This window comes from Gossypium arboreum, chromosome 12 (assembly GCF_025698485.1).
Source record: "Gossypium arboreum isolate Shixiya-1 chromosome 12, ASM2569848v2, whole genome shotgun sequence".
NCBI classification, from domain to species: domain Eukaryota; kingdom Viridiplantae; phylum Streptophyta; class Magnoliopsida; order Malvales; family Malvaceae; genus Gossypium; species Gossypium arboreum.
The window spans coordinates 4,436,386-4,456,900 of NC_069081.1; the positions used below are offsets into that span (position 1 = coordinate 4,436,386).

The 20,515-nt window shown below is 33.1% G+C and overlaps 1 protein-coding gene across 2 annotated transcripts; it reads right to left on the reverse strand.

The window, feature by feature from the left end:
* Window positions 1–11,600: 11,600 nt before the first annotated feature.
* On the reverse strand, window positions 11,601–14,155 carry LOC108478462 (aureusidin synthase-like). Of its 2 annotated transcripts, XM_017780923.2 has the most exons (3): window positions 13,804–14,155; window positions 13,514–13,727; window positions 11,601–13,354 (listed from the first exon to the last, which is right to left on the reverse strand). In XM_017780923.2, the coding sequence occupies exons 2-3, from the start codon at window positions 13,627–13,629 to the stop codon at window positions 11,755–11,757; spliced, it is 1,716 nt and encodes a 571-aa protein (XP_017636412.1). In that variant the 5' UTR covers window positions 13,630–13,727; window positions 13,804–14,155; the 3' UTR covers window positions 11,601–11,754. The 2 variants fall into 2 exon arrangements, with proteins under 2 accessions (XP_017636412.1, XP_017636411.1); XM_017780922.2 differs by having other exon boundaries at window positions 13,514–14,155.
* Between the last annotated feature and the right edge of the window lie 6,360 nt (window positions 14,156–20,515).

The following is a 20,515-nucleotide window of genomic DNA, read 5'->3' on the forward strand; positions in this document are numbered from 1 at the left end:
ATTTCATGTACAGCCATATAAAATAAGGAATGAACGATTTGCCAAATTTCGTTTCCTTAGTCAAAGACCAGGCATCATACAAATTGTTCACACAAAGTTTAGGGTGCTGGAGTTTCCCACAATACGAACCAAAATAGTAAATTCCAAGTTTGAACGCACAAGTTTGTTTACTTATTCCAAAGTGTAGCAAATGTTTCATTTTTGTCATTAAATCAAACATGCCGATCCAAAAGGATTTGTGCATATACAGAATCAAAATATCTCATCAGGACAGATTTGCACAAATTCAAGGATGTCACACAAGGCATGAGATGATTCACATAATCACCACAATCAAACAACTTAAACACTTTTCGTGAAAACCCGTTTTCACGTGAGATCATATTTGGTGTTTGTCAATCTAATCGAACAACATCAACAGATTTTTCATCACAAAACAAATCAAGAAAAAAAACTTCTCACGTTTCCACTTAGAACAAATTTATCAACCACAAACAAAGAATAATGAGTAATTGTTTCAAAATAAAGAGATCTTTTAAAAACGAAGTCATCGAAAATTTTATCGACAACTTTTAAACCTATTTGCCGTGGCTCGATTGCTAAAGATTCCTTACCTTTAAACACTTGTGGTTAGATTCCACCTTCAACCTTATATTTTTCAATCAAATGAAAGCGTCTCACATCAGGGAAGTATTGCAGTTGGAACTTATCACATGATTCTTCAAAAACCTGAAAATGAGAAACAGCACAAGGACAACTCACATGTGGATTAGTTGAAACAACACTCACTTTTTCTTATTTTCTCTCATATCTTCCAGACATGAAGGATCCACGTATGAGATATGATCATCTTTTTGAGATGAGTCTTCGTGGATGATTAACTTTGCACATATAAAGAATTACTTGGACCTTCTCATTCGACACCGTAATAGGATCCAAACTTAAAGTTTCCTTTGCTTCGTCTCGAATTCCTTGTTGAATAGGAATCATGATATGGATCTCTTCGGGGATGACCTTCCGTGAGTGAAGACTTGGATGCATACGAACCATGTTCACTTCTTCGTTTGGACTTCTCCGCAGAGGAATACTTTGAAGCGTTTGAAGAAAAATTTCTACCTTCTTGTTGGTAGTCTCGAAAGGGTTCAAATTCATGGTTTTTTTCATACCGACTCAACTTCCTTGATGAATAATAACCTCGGTATGAGTCTAACCTCGAGTAATCATTGGATACGTGTCTCTGTGATGATCTTGTCTCCGTCTTTTGATTTGCAGAACTTTGATACGTTTGGGCTTTTTTTTCAATATGTTCCAAACGTTCTCGTATTGGTTTTAGTCGTCTTTGGAGCATTTGACCCACCTCATGAATAAATCTTGATATGTTGGGTCTGACAGATCATTATCATAATTACCATTACTTTCGGTATTTCGAGACATGGTGTTTACTTAGGCAAATCTCACACTTTCTCTCAAAAAAAAATCACAATTTTGGCTCTTACACACTCGAATAATCTCACTATACACTCGTGCATTTTTCATCTCTATTCGCCTCTCTTGATTCACAATGGACTACTTAGACTTAGCAGTCATGGTGTAGAGTCAGCTTACAAAAATGATGTTTGGTTTGGATAGGAAATGTTGTTGGAACAAGGGTAGGCTAGAAAAAAAAAACAAAAGGATGAAAGTGTGGCTGTTTTTTATTACTATTTTCAAATTTTACACTTCAAATATATATTCTTTTCCCTTTTTTTTGAATTTTTCTTTTTTTTTTTGCTAAAATGCAATTCTGGGAATAGAAAAAACTTCGATTCTTACCTTAATTTAACCAGCTCTGATACCATATGATACGAACTCACCTCGGGAGTGATTTGAGTTGTATTAGTTTCCCGATCGTAAATTAGGTAAGTCTTGGCTCGTTCGAAGAAGGCTGGAACAAAGTAAGGAAATAGGCTCACAAGGATTTCAAAAGAGGGTTTTAAGATAATTGAATGGTGTATGGGTTAAAATGACTAAGGCCGGAGAATGAACCAACAATATTAAGATTGTTGACCCGAGTCTCAAAAATGACACTTAGATGAATTTCTTTTAGGAAAATAACAAGAACCTTGACCCACTATTAAGAGTGATAGGAACCAAAGGTATAACTTTGAACACCATACCAACAAAGGTGATAAGTTCGAGATAACAAGAAAAGATAGGCGCCACGAGACGAATTTTCGATAAGTCAAATCAGTCCTAAATGAATAAAGAGAATTGAATTCTCACTAGAATAATAAAGTTCATAAAAGTGACAAAGTCTAAAATTTTGTAACCTTTACAACCAGCTTGAACACCTATTTATAGCTAAAAACTAAGGGATAGTCGAATAGGTACATAAGCATATAAAAGGTCAGCTTTAATCAGCTCAAATGATATGGAAATTTCCATGAAGTTTCCTTGGTGCTTATTTGAAGGTTCCAGCGGCTGGAAATTAAATTTGAGCTGTATAGTTCTAAGAAATTCGACCAAAAGAGTGCATGGTAATGAGTTGGCTGCTTCGGTTAGATAAACAGTCTTGGTGCCTTAATAATTTTAGCTTGGGCACACCAAAAGTCAAAAAAATCATGTAGCTGAATATGGTGAATAAGTGTGGCTGATGGTGTTCTCGATTAGTGGCTCTTAATGTTTCATGAAAGTCACATAGAGAAGATAAATAGCAGCAGCTGTATTAATTCACTCAAGGACCTTTTGAGCTACACGAAAAAACACATGGAAAACTCCAATCAGCAGCTTCTTTCTTAAATTCCGTCCATGAACATGCAAGATGCATGCTTCCTCATTAAATGCCGTCCAATGCACCTTACTTGCTGGTCAGCTGAATTAAACACCAATTAAATTCGGTCCAAGCAATATGAAAGCCTGCACATCAAATTAAGTCAGCTCAAGACACATTAAAATTCGGTAGCCTTAAGACAACTTTAATTCAGCTAGACAGCTTAATTAACAATCAATGCCATGTTCAACTGGACAAAACAATTAAATATGTCCTATTCTTGACACATTAAAGTTATGCACAAACTAAGACAAATTAACTTGCTGTAGCTAGGACAAATTTAATCCATTAAATTCAGCTGACACATTTAAAACATGTTAAAACTAAGACAAAATAATACGTGCACATTAATTCGGCTAACACACATTAAAATCATGTAGTAACTATGTCACATTACAATAATGCACTAACTTAAACATATTTAAGCTAATTAAATGATCAGAATTTAAACACATTAAAATTCTATTTTATTCCAGCTGAACTAAATTACTGACTTAATAATTTTATTCCAGCTACTAAAATATGCATGAAAATTTAAATATCATGTCCTCAAGCTCAATGAGCTATCATGAAGCTGAGTTGAGCTCAAGCTAGCTAGATCGAGCTACATTAATCTCAAGGAATGAGCAAACAAGCTCATTGAGCTGGAATTAAGCTGATTTGAGCTCATTGAACGAAAATCAAACTTCATTTTACATATTGGCCCCTCGAGCTTAGGCCATTCTCGATGTTGTGGAGTTGGGTCGTAACATGATAAGACTGATTTTGCATCATTAGTGCACAAGTTCCATATCCAAATGAATGTAAGGAAGTATCGGAGAGGTGTTGTATATAATGATAAAGAAGATACATGATAATATGATTTGCCTTCAGTATGGGACTTGTTGCAAACCGTGACTGGTGAAAACCGAACCTTGCCGGAGGACACTTATGTGTTCATACAAGAAGGGGAGTTAAGATGATACGGAGATGATATTGTTATATAGCTTAGATGAGTGGATTTGAAGATACAAGAAAATTTGGTTCTTCAAGAACCGGGGATAAAAAGCTAACACAAGGAAGGGAGTATGTAGAAAAAAAATAGTGTATAGGGTATTGCATGCTGCATGAAAGCATTAGCACTAAACCCGTCTATCGTAAATGGCAATCCACATAAGTGGCATATTCGCGGAATAGATGTGCCTGTGATTCTCCTATATGAGTATAGAAACAACATTGTTCGCCAATCGACTAAGTTGATTTGTGGTATCATCTGCCAGTTGATCTGTAAGCCATAGTAATGTATCGGCCAACCATGGTGAATTAATTGAGTCCCTTTTTCTTTAATGTCCGATAGTAATTAAGGTGAGATTGTTTTCCCCAAAACTCACTAAGTTCTTATGAACTTACCCAATTTCTTCTTCCTTTTAAGTTTTTAGGTTAAGCATGGTGATTAAAGGGACGTAGCCAAACTTGCGACCATTTGTGAGCCTTTTTAATTTTTGAGGTTAACATGTATTTGCTACGGGTGTTAGGTCACTTATTAGAAACCACCAAGCTGAAGGTTTTTAATCTGTATTGAATGATATTTTGAAAACTACGAATGTTGAATGGAAGCCTTGACGACTTAACAAGATTTATGATTCATTGATGTTAATTAAGTAGGCACAAGAGGGTTATGCTGTGCACCCTTAATGCAGCGGATCTTTTATTCAAAATTTTGCTTCCAAATATAAGTAAACTTAAACTAAAGGAGTACCACTTTGGAAAAAGGGTATCAACAAAAAAAGATAATGTTCTTTTCTAGATAGAAAAGCTAATAGACGTGTTCTCAAATCGAGTCAACCTGTGACGCTCCATACCCAAATTTGGAGGTCGAGTTGGGAGTAGGGTGTCACATTTTTATAAATAAGTTATTGAAAAAAAATTATAACATTTTTTTATAAATAACAATATTATTTTATAATATATAACATTGATACATAAATAAGTTATGTATGTAGTTGGCCATAATTTTTATAAATAAATATATTATAACACTTTTATAACATGTAAATTACTTTTTATAATAATTTTTTACCATAATATTTAAAACATGTAAATATACAAATTATTTTTATAATATTTTTAGGATTTATAATATAAGAATTTTTTTACATAACCATCACAAATACTCATACGTGTTCATGCTTATAATATAATTTTTATAACTTGTATAAAATATATTCTTTTAAAAATTGGATTTGGGAGTAATTACTTGAGTAATTACTCCAACTCTCCCCTCTCCTTTAAGAATTGGAATGTGTAATTGGAGCACTCCAATTACACTAAGTTCGGTGAGTCTCATCAATTACAATGGTTACCCAAACATGTTACCCTTGTGTAGTTACAAACAATTACACGTAGATCCATTTACTAGGTGGCTTTCCAAACACTACCTAAATATTTATATTTTTCGTATATTTAGAATTTAGTCTCCATATTTTTATTTTTAGGAATTTAGTCTATTTACTTTTCAAATTTAAAATTCAGGTCTATTTGTTAACACTTGTTTGTTTAATTGTTGGGTGACAATTTGAATTTTTTTCTTTTAAAAAATACTCATTTGGTGTCTATGTAACAAAAAACGATATAGTAATTAATCTAAATTTAACAGAGAATTTTAATAGTGTTAACAATTCTTTAAAATTCAAATAAACATTTTAATTAGAATGAAATAGTTAGATTAACTAATAAAAAATTGAGGTATCAAATTATGTCAAAATTAAAATATAAATATCATATCTAAATTTGAACAAAATATAGGGATCAAAATTCAAATTTAACAAATCTTATATAACCTAAAAAATTTAAAAATAAATTTAGCCATTAATTTAGCATGTAAAAAATGAACAAATGTCATGAAGGAAGGTGTTAGGGTCTTCCTTATAGATATACTAATATGGATGCGTTTGGTTAATTATTTATTTGTGTCAAATTTTAAAATACAAATTTGAAGGTTCAAATATACTCTAAGTCATATGCACTTTGTGTAGTTGAAATTTAGTTTTGCTACTTTTATTTTTAGAAATATAGTTATCTACTTCTAATTTAAAATTTAGGTACAATATTTACCATCATTAAAATTTTTCTATTTAATTTTATGATATGACATTTTAAAATTTAAAAAAACTTAATAGTCATAAAACAATAAAAGTAACCTTGAATATACTTATTAGGATTTTTTCTTAAAACTTTTATTTGAAATCATCATTATAAAATAACTTTTTATTGGAATATGGTTTTTAAAGAAAAATTGATAGTGATTATTTTGATTGAAAAGTTTATAATATTAATAATTTATACTAACTGATGATATCATAAAATTATATATAATCATGTAATATTTTAACTGAAAAATTAAAACTATTACTTACTTGAACTAATTAATAATATTATAAAAATATAAGAATCAAATTATATTAACAATTAAATGTTAAGTAGATAAAATATGAATACTGAAATTTAGTTGTTTTATAAAATGAAACAAAAAGAAAAGGAAATGAAATGAAGCATAATGGGTGAGTATGCCAATGTCATGGAAGCAATGTCTTTTGGATTTATGCATAGGTATATAGATAGTAGTAAAGATCTTAAAAATGGGTTCAGGCTAGTGTCACGGGCTAAAGTGTAAAGCTCGTGACCATGGCGCAAGATGTACCCTATGGAGATCTATCGATTAGATGAGAATCATTTAGCCTACGAGAACTGGCCCGATTCAAAGAACTGTTGGAGAAGCCTGTCAGATTAAAGCCTAGTTGGCCCAATAATGAAAATATGGCAACATAGGCTGTTTTTAGTAAATATAGGAATCATATCTTGTAGATTTAATTTGATATGGTTTATCTTGTAAATCCCATGATTTAAGGGATAGGCTAATCTCGTTCGTCAATGTAACTTAATCTAGATTTTCGGTTTTGGGGGAGCTCAACTATAAATAGAGAGCCTCCCCCTCACTTGGAAATTACTTCATTCCATTGTAATTTCAATTCTTAAGAGTAATAGAATTCTTGGAGAGCATTTACTCAAAAACCTCTCATGCATTCTTTCTGTGGCTTTCTGTTATTCTTTTGTGGCTTTTTGGTATAAATTGCTTCCATTATACAAATTGGTGTCTTGGAGAAATTCTAAAGGAATCCTCGCTTGTAGTGTTTAGGTTGACTTAGGCGAGTTTGGTACGAACGGATCGCCTAAGGCCGCACGAATCGGGAGACGAAAGATCTAGCCCTATAACACTAGTACATTGAATTATTAAATGCCTTTCTCAAACGGCTCAAATCATAGAGATTGGGGCTCGACTTGGGCTTTAGACAACATTTTTATCATCCTAATCACTACATAATATTTATAAAAGGATTTCTACCAAAAATATTATTTATAAGAGAATAATAATTATTATTTTTATTTTTATTTTTAAAATTTAGTTTTTTTATTTTTATTTAAAATTATTCTGTTGAATTCATTAATTTGCCATTTTAAAATAAAATTTTGAAATAAAATAAAAACTCATTTAGTAGTTATGTAAAAACTATTGTAATAAACTTAAATTTAATAAAAGAATTCTAAGGACATTGATAATTGAACTTACATTTTAAATTAAAAAAGTTAAATTAAAATTTTAAAATAAAATAAATGACTAAATTTCAAATAAAAAATATAAAACTTAAAATATATTTTGATAATTGAAATAAATAAGTTGTTGAATTGGCTTTTCATTTGAATTTTAAAACATATATTGTGATGGATTTTGTTATCATCATTGATTGATGTGTATATAGAATGGCTAATCATTCTTTATCCATCAGTTAATAAAAAGGATAAAGTATTACTTCACTAAACCCTAATAAAATTACAATTTCTCACCAAATAAATCGTATCCATTACATCTCTCCTCAACTTACTCTTAATTTTAAAGGCTAAATGCTACTTTATAGGGTTATTATTTGATCACCAAAAAATATCTGATAGAAAGTTAAAATTTTGATTAATTTTTAAATAAAATGTTACTAAATTTGTAATTTCTTACTTAAATTTTATCATGGTCATAATTGGAATGTCGAAGTTCAAAAATAAGCAAATACAAACTAAATTGATGCGTAAAGCAAATTTGGGGCTGAAGTAAAAATTTAGAATAGTTTAGGCTGCTGAAAAAAAAAATCAAATGTTGACTTTGAAGGATTCAAATATTTCGTTCAACAAAAATCTTAGAAAAATCCGATTCTTACTTAAGCATTGGTTAGTGCTTAATTATTACCAAGAATTTAGGCATAAATTGTGAGACTTGGTTCCTTCAGAATTAGTATAAAAAGAGGTGTAACTGGGCATTGGCTGGAGTTGAGAATTTATTTTAGAATTTGCGTCCATAATATCTTGAAGTTTTCTGCCTTATTCTTTTTCTTTTTATATTTTGGTGAAATTCCCCCTGAAGTCCCTTTCATTTACTTTCAAAACCTTGCATTCTATCTAAACTCTCAAAATTTCATCAAGCATGACCAAATTCATGTTCAACTAATCCCCGCTTAGCTTTAGGCAGATAATCAATCCAACTGAGAATCTTGAGAAATTAACCTACACTAAAAATCTTTAACACGGTATTCATTATCTCTCCGGAATATGGGACAAGTATAACTGTCTATTTAAGTTAATTCAAATTCAACTCAGAAAGAGCCTGTTGGGTTGTCAATTGTTTGACGTACAATTGGGAAAACGGATCAGTCAACTACCACATTCAAGTTCCCGCAAACAAATTGGCATGTCCAGGTGGAGAAGGCCAGTTGGATTCCATCAAGGGAGATAATGATCAGATTTTAATGACCCACGCGGTTGATGCCATTGATTCGACTTGAGCTCTTCTAGATTGCAAGGCTTTCGAGGTCTTAAATTGTGGACACGTGTTACGTGGTTAAACAGTTGGTAAGGATTGGCTTGTAGGGCATCCCAAAATCAACTACACAAGTAAGAGTTGGCGATTAAGGCGTCCTTAATTCGTCTTCGAGGGTTGATTCGAGTTTGGAATATATCGAGTCTAAGGCTAAAAATTTACATATTTGATTATCTAATTTAATTTTATTTTTCACATTTATAATTCAACGATTATTTTGTTCTATTTATTTCTATTTTTTTTATCTTTAATCAACTAAAACCCCTTCGTTTTATTTTCAGCACAACACGTTACAAGTCATGGGCACAATTGCTGGCACAACGTTAAAATCTGGTCACGCAAAAACAATATTAAGAATCCTAGTCCCTGTTGGATCGACCCTGGTTCTTTAAACTATTGTTTAGTTTAGCAATCACGGTTCAGTCTATGAACTAATACGAACAAATACGAATACGCGGTTATCCACCCAAGCCACACTAGAATGCTCAATCGAGCTAATCCAACGAAGAACATGCCTAGGCGCTAAGTGCCTATCCCGAAGGCTAACATCCCTAAAAAAACACGACTAGGTATCAAGTGCCAGGCCGGTAGCCTCACATCCTCTCCAAAAACATGCCAGAATCACTATAAATATAACTCGATGTCCGCAACAAATACTGGATTTCGATATATTCAATATATAATATCATGTCATATATCATCATCTCGTCAATATCAATCCTGTACAACACGCAAAATAACAGGCTGAATGAAATTTTAATTTTTTATAGTCTATATTTTTATAATTTTTAAAAGATTAAGTTGAATTTTTTATAATTTTAGAGGAGCCAAAATATAATTTTATCTTTATTAATTTAAAATTTTTAAAAAAATTTAAAAATCTAAATAATAATTTTTTATTTTAGGGTCGAGGGCTTTGCCTCTAGATTCACCTCTGAATTTAACCGTATAGTGTAATATACAGTGTGAAGCTTCATGCGATTGACATACATATAATACTATAAGATCCAAAATTACTTTTGTGAATATTATGAGTTTACCACAATGTGGAGAGACCATTTATTTTATCTTAATTAACTTGTGTAGTGTAGTATGCCACACAAAACTTCATGTGACTTACATACATGTAACACTGCCGCATTTTTTCGATAACAGTCAGGGGTGGCGGTGGGGGATGCAGACAGCCCCTAAAATGGATAAAATGCGTTTTAGACCCTCAGAAATCTATTGAATTATAAATTAATAAGTTGTATTTCAACTCTTACAAAAATATAAAACTTAATTTCATTCTTAAATTATTAAAAAGATAAATTGAAGGATTCAGTAAACCTAAAGCCAATTCTTAAAATAAAAATGAATCCAATTGTATTTATGGGTAGGTAGGTGTGAGGGAGTAAAGAAAGTGGTACTCCTCTTGGCTCTAAAAACCATCGGTAGAGACATCTTGGTGATGAATTGAGAGCCACATAACGTAATTTAAAATGTCTAAATTGCAGTTGAATTCAACATAAATTCACCCTTCTAACTTGTTCCACCCTAATTTCTGTATTATTTATGGATTTAAATGGCTGCTGATAAAAATTGATAGTAAATTTATGTTTTAGTCCTTGAATTATTTGAAAATTTTCATTTAAATTATTCACTGTTAAAATCGTTGTTGTATGATTTTCTGTATTCAAACTAGTTGCACCAATTGAAAGCTCTCATTTCGCTTCTCTTCTACAATTCCCTTTTTTTTTCATGAATCAACTTTGAATGTCACAAATTTGTTAACCAAAATTCAAACAACTTTCTTTTATGATCTCCAACACATACTGCAGTGGTGGAGCTAGGGATGGCGAGGCCCCTAACCCTCCTAAATTGGAAAATTTTTCATTTAAGCCCATTTATAATTTTAAAATTTTAAATGAGGAATGGTAAAATTGCTCTCTGGCCCTCAAAATGATAAAAATTAAAAGATATAAGCTATTCAAATTAAGAGATTGTATTTTTACCATCATAAAAATATAAACTTAATTTCACCCCCTCCAAAAAAAAAAAAAAAGGCTTGACTCTTGACTGTCTGTTAGGTTGACTTGATTCTAAAGTATGTTCTAGTCATTGATGGGTACTAATCCATCTTATCGATTATCGAATCATCGCTTAAAGCTCATTAGGTGAACTTAAAAAAAAAAAAAACTTAACTCTCAATGAGTTAAATAAAAAATCCTGAATAGTTTAGTGATTTAAATGAAGACTTTCGAATAGTTTAATGACCATTTTGTGACATTTTGAAGTTAAGTGATCAAAACATAATCTTATCACAAAATAACAAAAGATGATAAAAATGTTATGTTTTTTTAGAATTTTATATTTATCATATTTTTTAGCAATATATTTATCATAATTAATCACAATAATATTTATTATTTTTATAACTGAAATTTCTTATACACATGGATTAAAATAATACAACATAATAAGGTAAAGAAAAATATTTAATGCATTGTTAGTGCATAAGTTCCATACACTATCAAATGAATAATAATATAATACATCATCATTAAATAAAATTAAAAATAGTAGATGATTTATAAATAAATTTTAATAACTTTATTTAAACATAATTAAATAATAATTAATTATAAATAAATTATAAAACCTTAAACTCTAAATTTGATAACCTAAACACTAAACTCAAGATCTTAACCTCTTAAGCTCAAGTTTCTAAATTCAAGAGTTATTAATATTTATTTATGATGATTATGATTATTTAATTATTTTAAATAAAATTATTAGTAATTATTGAAAAGTCTTTTACTATTTTTTTTGAATATAATGATTTATTTATTATGTTATTATTTATTGGTAATACATAAAATTTATGCAAGACAATATAAAAAGTAAAAGTAATTTTTAAAAAGATAAAAACTAGAAAATAATTTTAATATAATATGTCCCATCCCATGATTATTATTTTAAGTGCAAAAGGGTGATCATGAAAAAAATAATGATTTTAAAAGAAATAAGCAAGAAAAACAAAACTTAATCGAGAAATATATAAAAATTATTTGATGTACTGCATTCGAACCCCTCCAATTGTTACGTTGCTGCAACTTGGTGTTGTTGGTAACAATGTTACCCATATGCTTTCATCTTCATCGGCTTCCAAATCTTCCAGCAGTTCCGACACTCCAAGTTTAAGGTCAATTTTCCTCTTCCCGGCTCCGCCGCCCGGAATGTGAGCGAAGGTCCCTGCAAATTCCCTGAACTTTGGGCTGATCTTGAACTGATCAATCAAGTTTACATACACATCAAACTTAACATATGCATCTCCCTTCACTTCAATCCCGTGCACAACTATGACCTTTTCCTCTTCTTTCTCCTTCTTCCTCCAATGGTTCCTAACCTTTACTGTCAAGCTAGCGTCCAGAGCTCGACCATGAGTATCCAACTCGGAGGAAGAAACATGGGTCCTTGACAACATTTCTAATTTGTTCTTCTCTTTCGTTTTCAACATTTGACGAGCTAGTTTTGGTGGGGAAGAAGGCTTTGGACGCATATTCAACCACGGACGGTGAACCTGTTCATAAGAATAACCCAGTTTGATTGTATCCACAACATCACCGACTTTAACCCTCACGAGCCTCAAATTCTCATCATAGAAGTAAAAGAAAGAGTCGAGCCAATCTGGATCTTTGATATCCAATTGTTGTTTATGAGCTTCCCTCCAAACTTCCCATAGACGATCTATGTTTGCATGGTGTGCGTAGAAAATAGGGTCCTTTGCTGCAGAGTAAAACTTACCCATATCTTCCCTTCCAGGGTTTAAGCTGCTCCCAATCCATGTGTGCAAAGCGTTGTGAGGGGCAAGCTCTATTGTGCCAGGTCCATTACAGTAACCTTCCTTTCCAGCTTTATATGTACACCCCATGAACAGTTCGGTCTTTCTTGCTCCAGACACCATTTGGTTATACATAAATGCAAGATTTAAATCTATTTGATCTTCAGGGCTTAGATTTGTGTCCGAAACATAGTTTAAATCCGCCGTTTGTGGTGGAAGATGAGAAACGTCGCGCATTGTATGATAAAAAGATGAACTGTTGTTGGTGTACATATCGGGTATTACCATCCCTTGAGGGATGTCCCAAGCCCAATATGGCAAAGCAAATGTTTCGTCTCCGATGAGACTACCCAGGATACGTTCGTGGAAGTATATCATCATTCGATGCCATGGGAAAAAAAACCATGTGCGGTGGATACTGAGCGGAGCATTGGAGTTTTGTTGGTCGTAGGCTCCGGTGCAGAAGAGACAGTGCAAGTTTGCCTGACGGGAGAAGCTTCGAGGGTCATGGTGTGGTAGCGACTTCATTATGGACAAGGCCTTGTCATATTTAGCGATGTAGTCGGCATCGACAGCATGGACTGGGCGGCGGATTCTTAATGGGGACTGGGGATCGGGAAACTGGAAATCAACGAAGGGCAGCGGTGATTGGAATCCTGGTGGGCAACAATCAACAAGAAGATCCGTACGACCATAAGATGGATGGCAAGATGTCATGTTTGGTCCTACAGATTTAGTCTCTCTTTTACTCTCTTCAGTGATCACCCCGTGCTTGCCCAAACTCCATCCTTCAAGCTTGCCTAGAATCATCTTTGTTAAATCCCTGCATGAACAATGCCTCATTATCTAATTCACTAATAATGCATAGAGTGGATATAAAAATTTAAATAAAAAAAAAACAGTATAAACCCAAAATAATATTCAAATTAAGTGACGTGGAAACAAAGAAAATATGAGTATATTTCAAATTAACTGAACCTACCCTGCAAATGGGTATTGAACTTGATTTGATTCAAGGCTCCAAAGAGTGACAGTGAATATGAGCAAAAGGAAGGCAAATGTGATGGTGGAAATCCATTTGCATGGTCCCAAAGCCATGGCTAACAGATTCTCAACCTTTGTATTCTCTCAATCTCTGCAATAAGAAATGGGAGAAGGAGACAAAGGGTGCTATTACCTTTGCATTCTCTCAATCTCTGCAACAAAACACTGCTTTAAATCGTCCAATTCAAACACGCGTCAATGTCATTCTCTTAAACCTTATTTAATTACCTTGTCGGCAGTCACTACTCGCTATATATATGTTTTATTCCATTGTTTTCGGCTTCTTTTTCCTCCACGTAGCTCAGAGAAATGTATTCCTGGTCATGAATCCCTGCTGAATTATTCATTTCCTTCTTTTCCCTTCTAATTTCCTCATGGTACGTTGCAGCTTGAAGAACCAAAGGAATATGGAAAACGACATGTATGGATAAGGAACACCCCATAAGGCAAGTGGAGTGTGGGACTTTGCCTGTTAATGATATAACCCAGATCCAGCATAAGATAATGCTTGGTTAGCTTCATATCAATTAAAAACACCCTATAAATATTATAAGCATAAATAACTTTTTTTTTATATTTTTATTACATTTAAGAAGATGAGGCCTCACAATATTTGAAGACTATTCAATTAATGGCTCACGAGAAAGTTTGAGAGATATAATTAAAAAGGATATATTTTACATTAAATGCCATCACCGAATGGGCATTTGATTACTAAAAATTATAGTTTGTGAAATATAAACCTTTTAAATTAATTACTTTTCATTGAGGAGTTTATGCTAAAGTTTTTTTTTAAATGGATAAAATTATATCATAAAGAATTTATGTGTAACAGCCAAAAACAGTATTGGTTGGTGCTGGTTTCAGCTTCACAAGTACAAGTGGACAAATTTTGAAGGTTGTCATAAAGGCCAACAAGTGATCTTTGCGACCAATAGAGAGCCACGTTTGAAATAGTTAAATTGTAATTAATAATTGTTTCTGTCCCTGTTTTTCAAATTCAAAAAAATTAAATCGATTTGATATTAATTTTTAAGTTATTATTTTAATTAATTTTTAGTTGGATCGACACGATTCAATTCAAACATCATGTTAGAAGTAAGTGACCCAAATTTTATTTAAATAAAATACGATGGAAAATAAAATAAAAGTAAAATCCATATAGTAACTGAAACTTTTTATTTTATTTTAGAATAAGGTTTTAAACCTTATTAAACTCCATTTATTTTATATTGACTAGGATAAGGTGTTTCAATCCTACTAGAATATGGCTTTGCAAGCCTATAAATAGACATAGTCTATTCCTCTTGTATGTGATTCAAATTTTTCGACATAGTGAATTTTCTTCTCCTCTGTCCGTGGTTTTTTGCCGAAAAGGTTTCCACGTAAAATTTGTGTGTTCTTTATTTTATTTTATTTTTCACAAATTGGTATCAGAGCTTCCAGGTTATTCATCTCGATTACAGTAATGGCGTCTTTGAAGTATGAAATTTCGTTGTTGGATTGCAACACCAGATTTGCGTTGTGGCAAATTAAGATGCAAGCAGTTCTTGCACAGATGGATCTGGAGGATGCCCTGCTAGGGATAGATAAGATGCCTTCGACATTAACAGATGAAGAGAAGAAGCGTAAGGATCGAAAGGCATTAACACAATTACATCTGCATTTGTCCAACGAAATTTTGCAGGATGTGATGAAAGAGAAAACTGCCGCTGCATTATGGAAAAGGCTAGAACAAATATGTATGTCGAAAACTCTAACAAGCAATTTGCATATGAAGCATCGTCTTTATGCTCATCGTTTGGAGGAAGGTGCGTCTGTACACAAACACTTAACAGTGTTTAAAGAAATTCTCTCAAACTTGGAGGCCATGGAGGTTCAGTATGATAAGGAAGATCTAGGGTTGATTCTACTTTGTTTGTTGCCCCCGTCTTATTCAACCTTTAGAGACACGATTTTATATAGTCGCGAGTTTCTCACAGTTGATGAGGTTTATGATTCTTTAACCTCGTATGATAAGATGAAGCATCTTGTGGTTAAACCCGACTCTCGTGGAGAGGGTCTCATTGTTCGTGGGAGACAAGATCTAATGTTGATGATGATCGTGGTAGGACACAGAACGGAATCCTCGTGGTAAATCTAAGGGTAGATCAAGTCTTCAAACGAGGTAAAACTTGTAACTTCGCAAGAAGAAAGGGCACATTAAACTCGAGTGCTATAAGCTACAAAATAAGATTAAAAGGAGGCTACCAATCAAAAGGAAAATAACCGTAAAATTTCGGTGAAGCTGATGTTGTAGAAGACTACAGCGATGGTGAACTTCTAGTCGCTTCTATCAATGATTCTAAAGTAAGCGAGAGTGGATACTTGATTCAGTTGCACCTTCCACATGAGTCCCAATCGAGATTGGTTTACAACTTACTAAACAAGATGTCTGAAGGTGTTGTTTTGATGGGAAATAATGCTTCGTGTAAAATCACGGTGTTGGAACAATTAAAGTTAAGATGTTTGATGGAGTTGTCGAACACTTAGTGACGTGCGGCATGTTCCGAATTGAAAAGAAATTTAATTTCGTTGAGTACTTTTGATTCAAAAGGTGCAGATACACAAACTGAAAGTGGGGTTTTAAAGATTTCAAAGGGTCCTTGTTGTGATGAAAGGGCGAGAAAAATTGCCAAGTTATATGTTTTACTGAGGTTCTCACACATCGGTGATGCAGCTTGTCACTTCCTCTTCCTTGTCGATGATGATATTACTAAACTTTGGCATATCGCCTAGGGCATATGTGTGAGAATAACATGGCGAATTAAGCAAAGAGGACTTCTTAATGGGCAAGGAATTTGCAAACTGAATTTCGTGAGCCTTGTGTTTTGGGAAGCAAAAGAGAGTTCGATTCACTAGAGGAATCCATAACACGAAGGAACGTTGGAGTATATTCATTCGATCGTGGGGTCATCCAGAGTGCCTTGAGAGGTGGAGCTAATTATATGCTAACATTTATTGATGATTTTTCCAGAAAAGTTTGGGCATTTTTCCTGAAGCAGAAAAGCGATGTGTTTTCCGCATTTAAGTCTTGGAAAATTATGATTGAAAAATAGAAGGGAAAACAGATAAAATACCTCCGCACAGACAATGGCTTAGAGTTTTGTTCTGATGAGTTTAATAGATTGTGCAAGTCAGAAGGAATTATGAGACACTTGACAGTTCATCATACTCCACAGCAAAACGGTGTTGTAGAACGAATGAACAGAACGATCATGGAGAAGGTTCGATGTATGTTGTCAAATGCCAACTTACCGAAGGCATTTTGGGCAGAAGCGGCCTCTACTGCATGTTTTTTGATCAACCGATCTCCATCCATTGCCATTGAGAAAAAGACTCCACAAGAGGTATGGTCTGGTAATCCTGCTAATTATTCTGATTTAAAGATTTTTGGGTGTCCTGCGTATGCTCATGTTGATAATGGAAAATTGGAACCGAGATCTATTAAATGCATTTTTCTTGGTTATAAAGCTGGTGTAAAAGGGTATAAGTTATGGTGTCCTGAAAATAGAAAAGTTGTGATTAGCGAGATGTTGTTTTTGATGAAACCGCTATGCTACCTAACTTATCTCTTAAAGACTCTTCCAATAAAGAAAATCAAAAGCGGTGGAGCATCGAGTTAATCTGAGTCAACTCCTCAAGCCGAACAAAAATTGAGAATAAAGTTGCTTCTTCACCACAATACTCTATCGCCAAAAAGAACTAGAAGAGAAATTAAACCTCCAAAGAAGTATCTTTGAGGTTGATCTAGTTGCTTATACTTTAAATGTGGTGAAGATATAGATGCGAATCAAGAGTCATCTAATTATTTTGAGGCGGTTAGCTGTGAAGACTCAGAAAAGTGGATGTTTGCTATGCAAGAAGAGATGGAATCACTCCACAAAAACAGAACATGGGACCTTGTGAAACTTCCTAAAGGCAAAAAGGTTGTTCGTTGTAAATGGGTGTTTAAAAAGAAAGAAGGGACTCTAGGAGTTGAAGAATCCAGATATAAAGCAAGGCTTGTTGCAAAGGGTTACAGTCAAATTCCAGGAGTAGACTTCACAGATGTGTTCTCTCCAGTTGTTAAGCATAGTTCGATTCGAGCTTTGCTTGGTATTGTGGCCATGCATGATTTGGAGCTTGAGCGCTTAGATGTAAAACGCATTTGCATGGAGAACTTGAGGAAGATATTTACATGCAACAACCAAAGGGTTTTATAGTCTCAGAAAAAGAGGACTAAGTTTGCTTACTGAGAAAGTCCCTTTACGGTTTGAAACAGTCACCAAGACAGTGGTACAAGAGGTTTGATTCCTTTATGACTTCTCATGATTTCAAAAGAAGTAGTTTAGACAGTTGTGTTTACTTCAAGAAAAACAGTGATGGTTCTTTTGTGTATCTACTTCTTTATGTTGATGACATGTTGATAGCAGCAAAAGATAAAGGAGAGATAAGAAAGGTTAAAGCCCAACTAAGTGAAGAATTTGAGATGAAAGATTTAGGACCAGCAAAGAAGATACTTGGTATGAAGATTCTCAGAGATAGAAAAGCAAGTAAATTGTACCTAAGTCAGAAGGGGTAAATTGAGAAAGTTCTTTGCAGGTTCAATATGCAGAGTGCTAAGCCTGTTAGTACTCCTTTAGCAGCCCATTTCAGACTTTCATCGGCCTTGTCTCCTCAATCAAATGATGAGATTGAGTACATGTCACATGTTCCATACTCTAGTGCAGTGGGATCTCTCATGTATGCTATGGTTTGCTCACGTCCAGATTTATCATATACAGTCAGTGCAGTTAACAGATATATGGCAAATCTAGGTAAAGAACATTGGAAAGCAGTTCAGTGGATTTTAAGATACTTACGAGGCACTACTGATGTTTGCTTACAATTTGGAAGAACTAAAGATGGAGTTATAGGATATGTTGATGCTGATTTTGCTGGAGACCTTGATAGAAGAAGATCTCTCACAGGTTACGTCTTTACAATCGGAGGTTGTGCAATTAGTTGGAAAGCCACTTTGCAAACTACAGTCGCTTTGTCTACCATTGAAGCTGAGTACACGGCGATTACTGAGGCTTGTAAAGAAGCTATTTGGTTGAAGCGACTATTTAGTGAACTCAATGAAGACCTTCAAATCAGCACAGTATTTTGTGATAGTCAGAGTGCCATCTTTCTTACAAAAGATCAAATGTTTCATGAGAGAACAAAACACATTGATATTCGGTATCATTTTGTTCGTGATATTATTGCTCGTGGTGATATTGTTGCGAGCAAAATTAGTACTCATGAAAATCCTGCAGATATGATGACTAAGTCACTTCCTATAACCAAGTTTGAGCATTGCTTAGACTTGGTTGGTGTTCATTGTTGAAGTTAAACCCTTAAGGGGTTTTATGGAAGAGGTGGAGAACTTGTTTATTGAAAGTTCGCGATGAAGAACTTGTTCATTGATAATTTGTGTCAAGGTGGAGATTGTTAGAATTAAGTGACCCAAATTCTTATTTAAATAAAATACGATGGAAAATAAAATAAAAGTAAAATCCATATAGAACTAGACTTCTTTTATTTTATTTTAGAATAAGGTTTTTAAACCTTATTAAACTCCATATATTTTATATTGATTAGGATAAGGTGTTTCAATCCTACTAGAATATGGCTTTGCAAGCCTATAAATAGACATAGTCTATTCCTCTTGTATTTGATTCAAATTTTTCGACATAGTGAATTTTCTTCTCCTCTGCCCGTGGTTTTTTCGCGAAAGGGTTTCCACGTAAAATTTGTGTGTTCTTTATTTTATTTATTTTATTTTATTTTATTTTTCACAAACATCATTAGTTATTTGTAACATTCTAACCTATATCCGTCGTCAAAATAGAGCTTCGGAGCATTATCGAAATTTATCGCTCAAACACATCCAAAACATATCAAAACAAACATCCTAGGTACCTAACCAATGTACCCTCATTGGTACCACAATTATATCATCAAAACATATCAATAAAACATCAATCAAATCCAATTTGTAAATATGTCAAATTCAATCTATTTTGCCTAATTCATGTTCATTCAAACATTAACTTAAACATGCTATAATATGACCTCAAACATAAACACATATTTATATGTATATAACCAACTAATATTAACTTATAATCTTATTACAATTAATTCATAAAATAACTATTAATAAGACACCCTAAGTACATGCCAACACAAAAGGATAAACATCACCACGTTTGAGTTCGGGACCATTATTGGATACTGAATCAGCGATCAAAATTAAGTACTTAACCTGCGCATGGAAAACAAAACCGTATGCTGAGTAAAAACTCGGTGGTATTTCTATAATTATAATATTTAAAGATAAGAAATTACAAATATACGATTGAAATATAAACACATATTAATATTTATTTATTACAACAACCATATCATATTTCATTTGTTTCACAAATATCTCAATTCACGTACTTGTTATATAAATAGCTTTTCACAATTTTATTTCACATTTCTTTATACAATTGCATTATCCTTTCCATATTCATTTCATGAGTATATAACTCATATATTCCATATATTTGCAACATATTTCACATTTTATTTTCAATTTACTATTTTACTTCCATTTCTCATACCATGCCATTTCAATATCAATTATAAAACTTTATTATTCACTTACCCCTATTAACATGATTCGGACTTGAACGGATACACGGATCTAACCAAAACACACTAGTTTGGCACCTAGTGCCTCATCAGATAATTCGAAGTAATAATTTGACACCTAGTGTCTCATCGGCTAAACCGAAGTAAATTGATACCCAGTGTCTCATCGAATTAATCTGAAGTAGTAAATTGACACCCAGTGTCTCATCGACTCGAAGTCGAAGAAATCCCTAAACTCTTCCAATCCTACGAC

What these genes read in the sequence shown, in the direction of transcription:
- LOC108478462 (XM_017780923.2), bottom strand. Translation starts at nt 13,629, where the DNA reads ATGGCTTTGGGACCATGCAAATGGATTTCCACCATCACATTTGCCTTC. An exon ending in GTTCAATACCCATTTGCAGG is followed by an intron (nt 13,355 to 13,513) that starts GTAGGTTCAGTT and finishes TTGTTCATGCAG; the next exon opens with GGATTTAACAAAGATGATTC.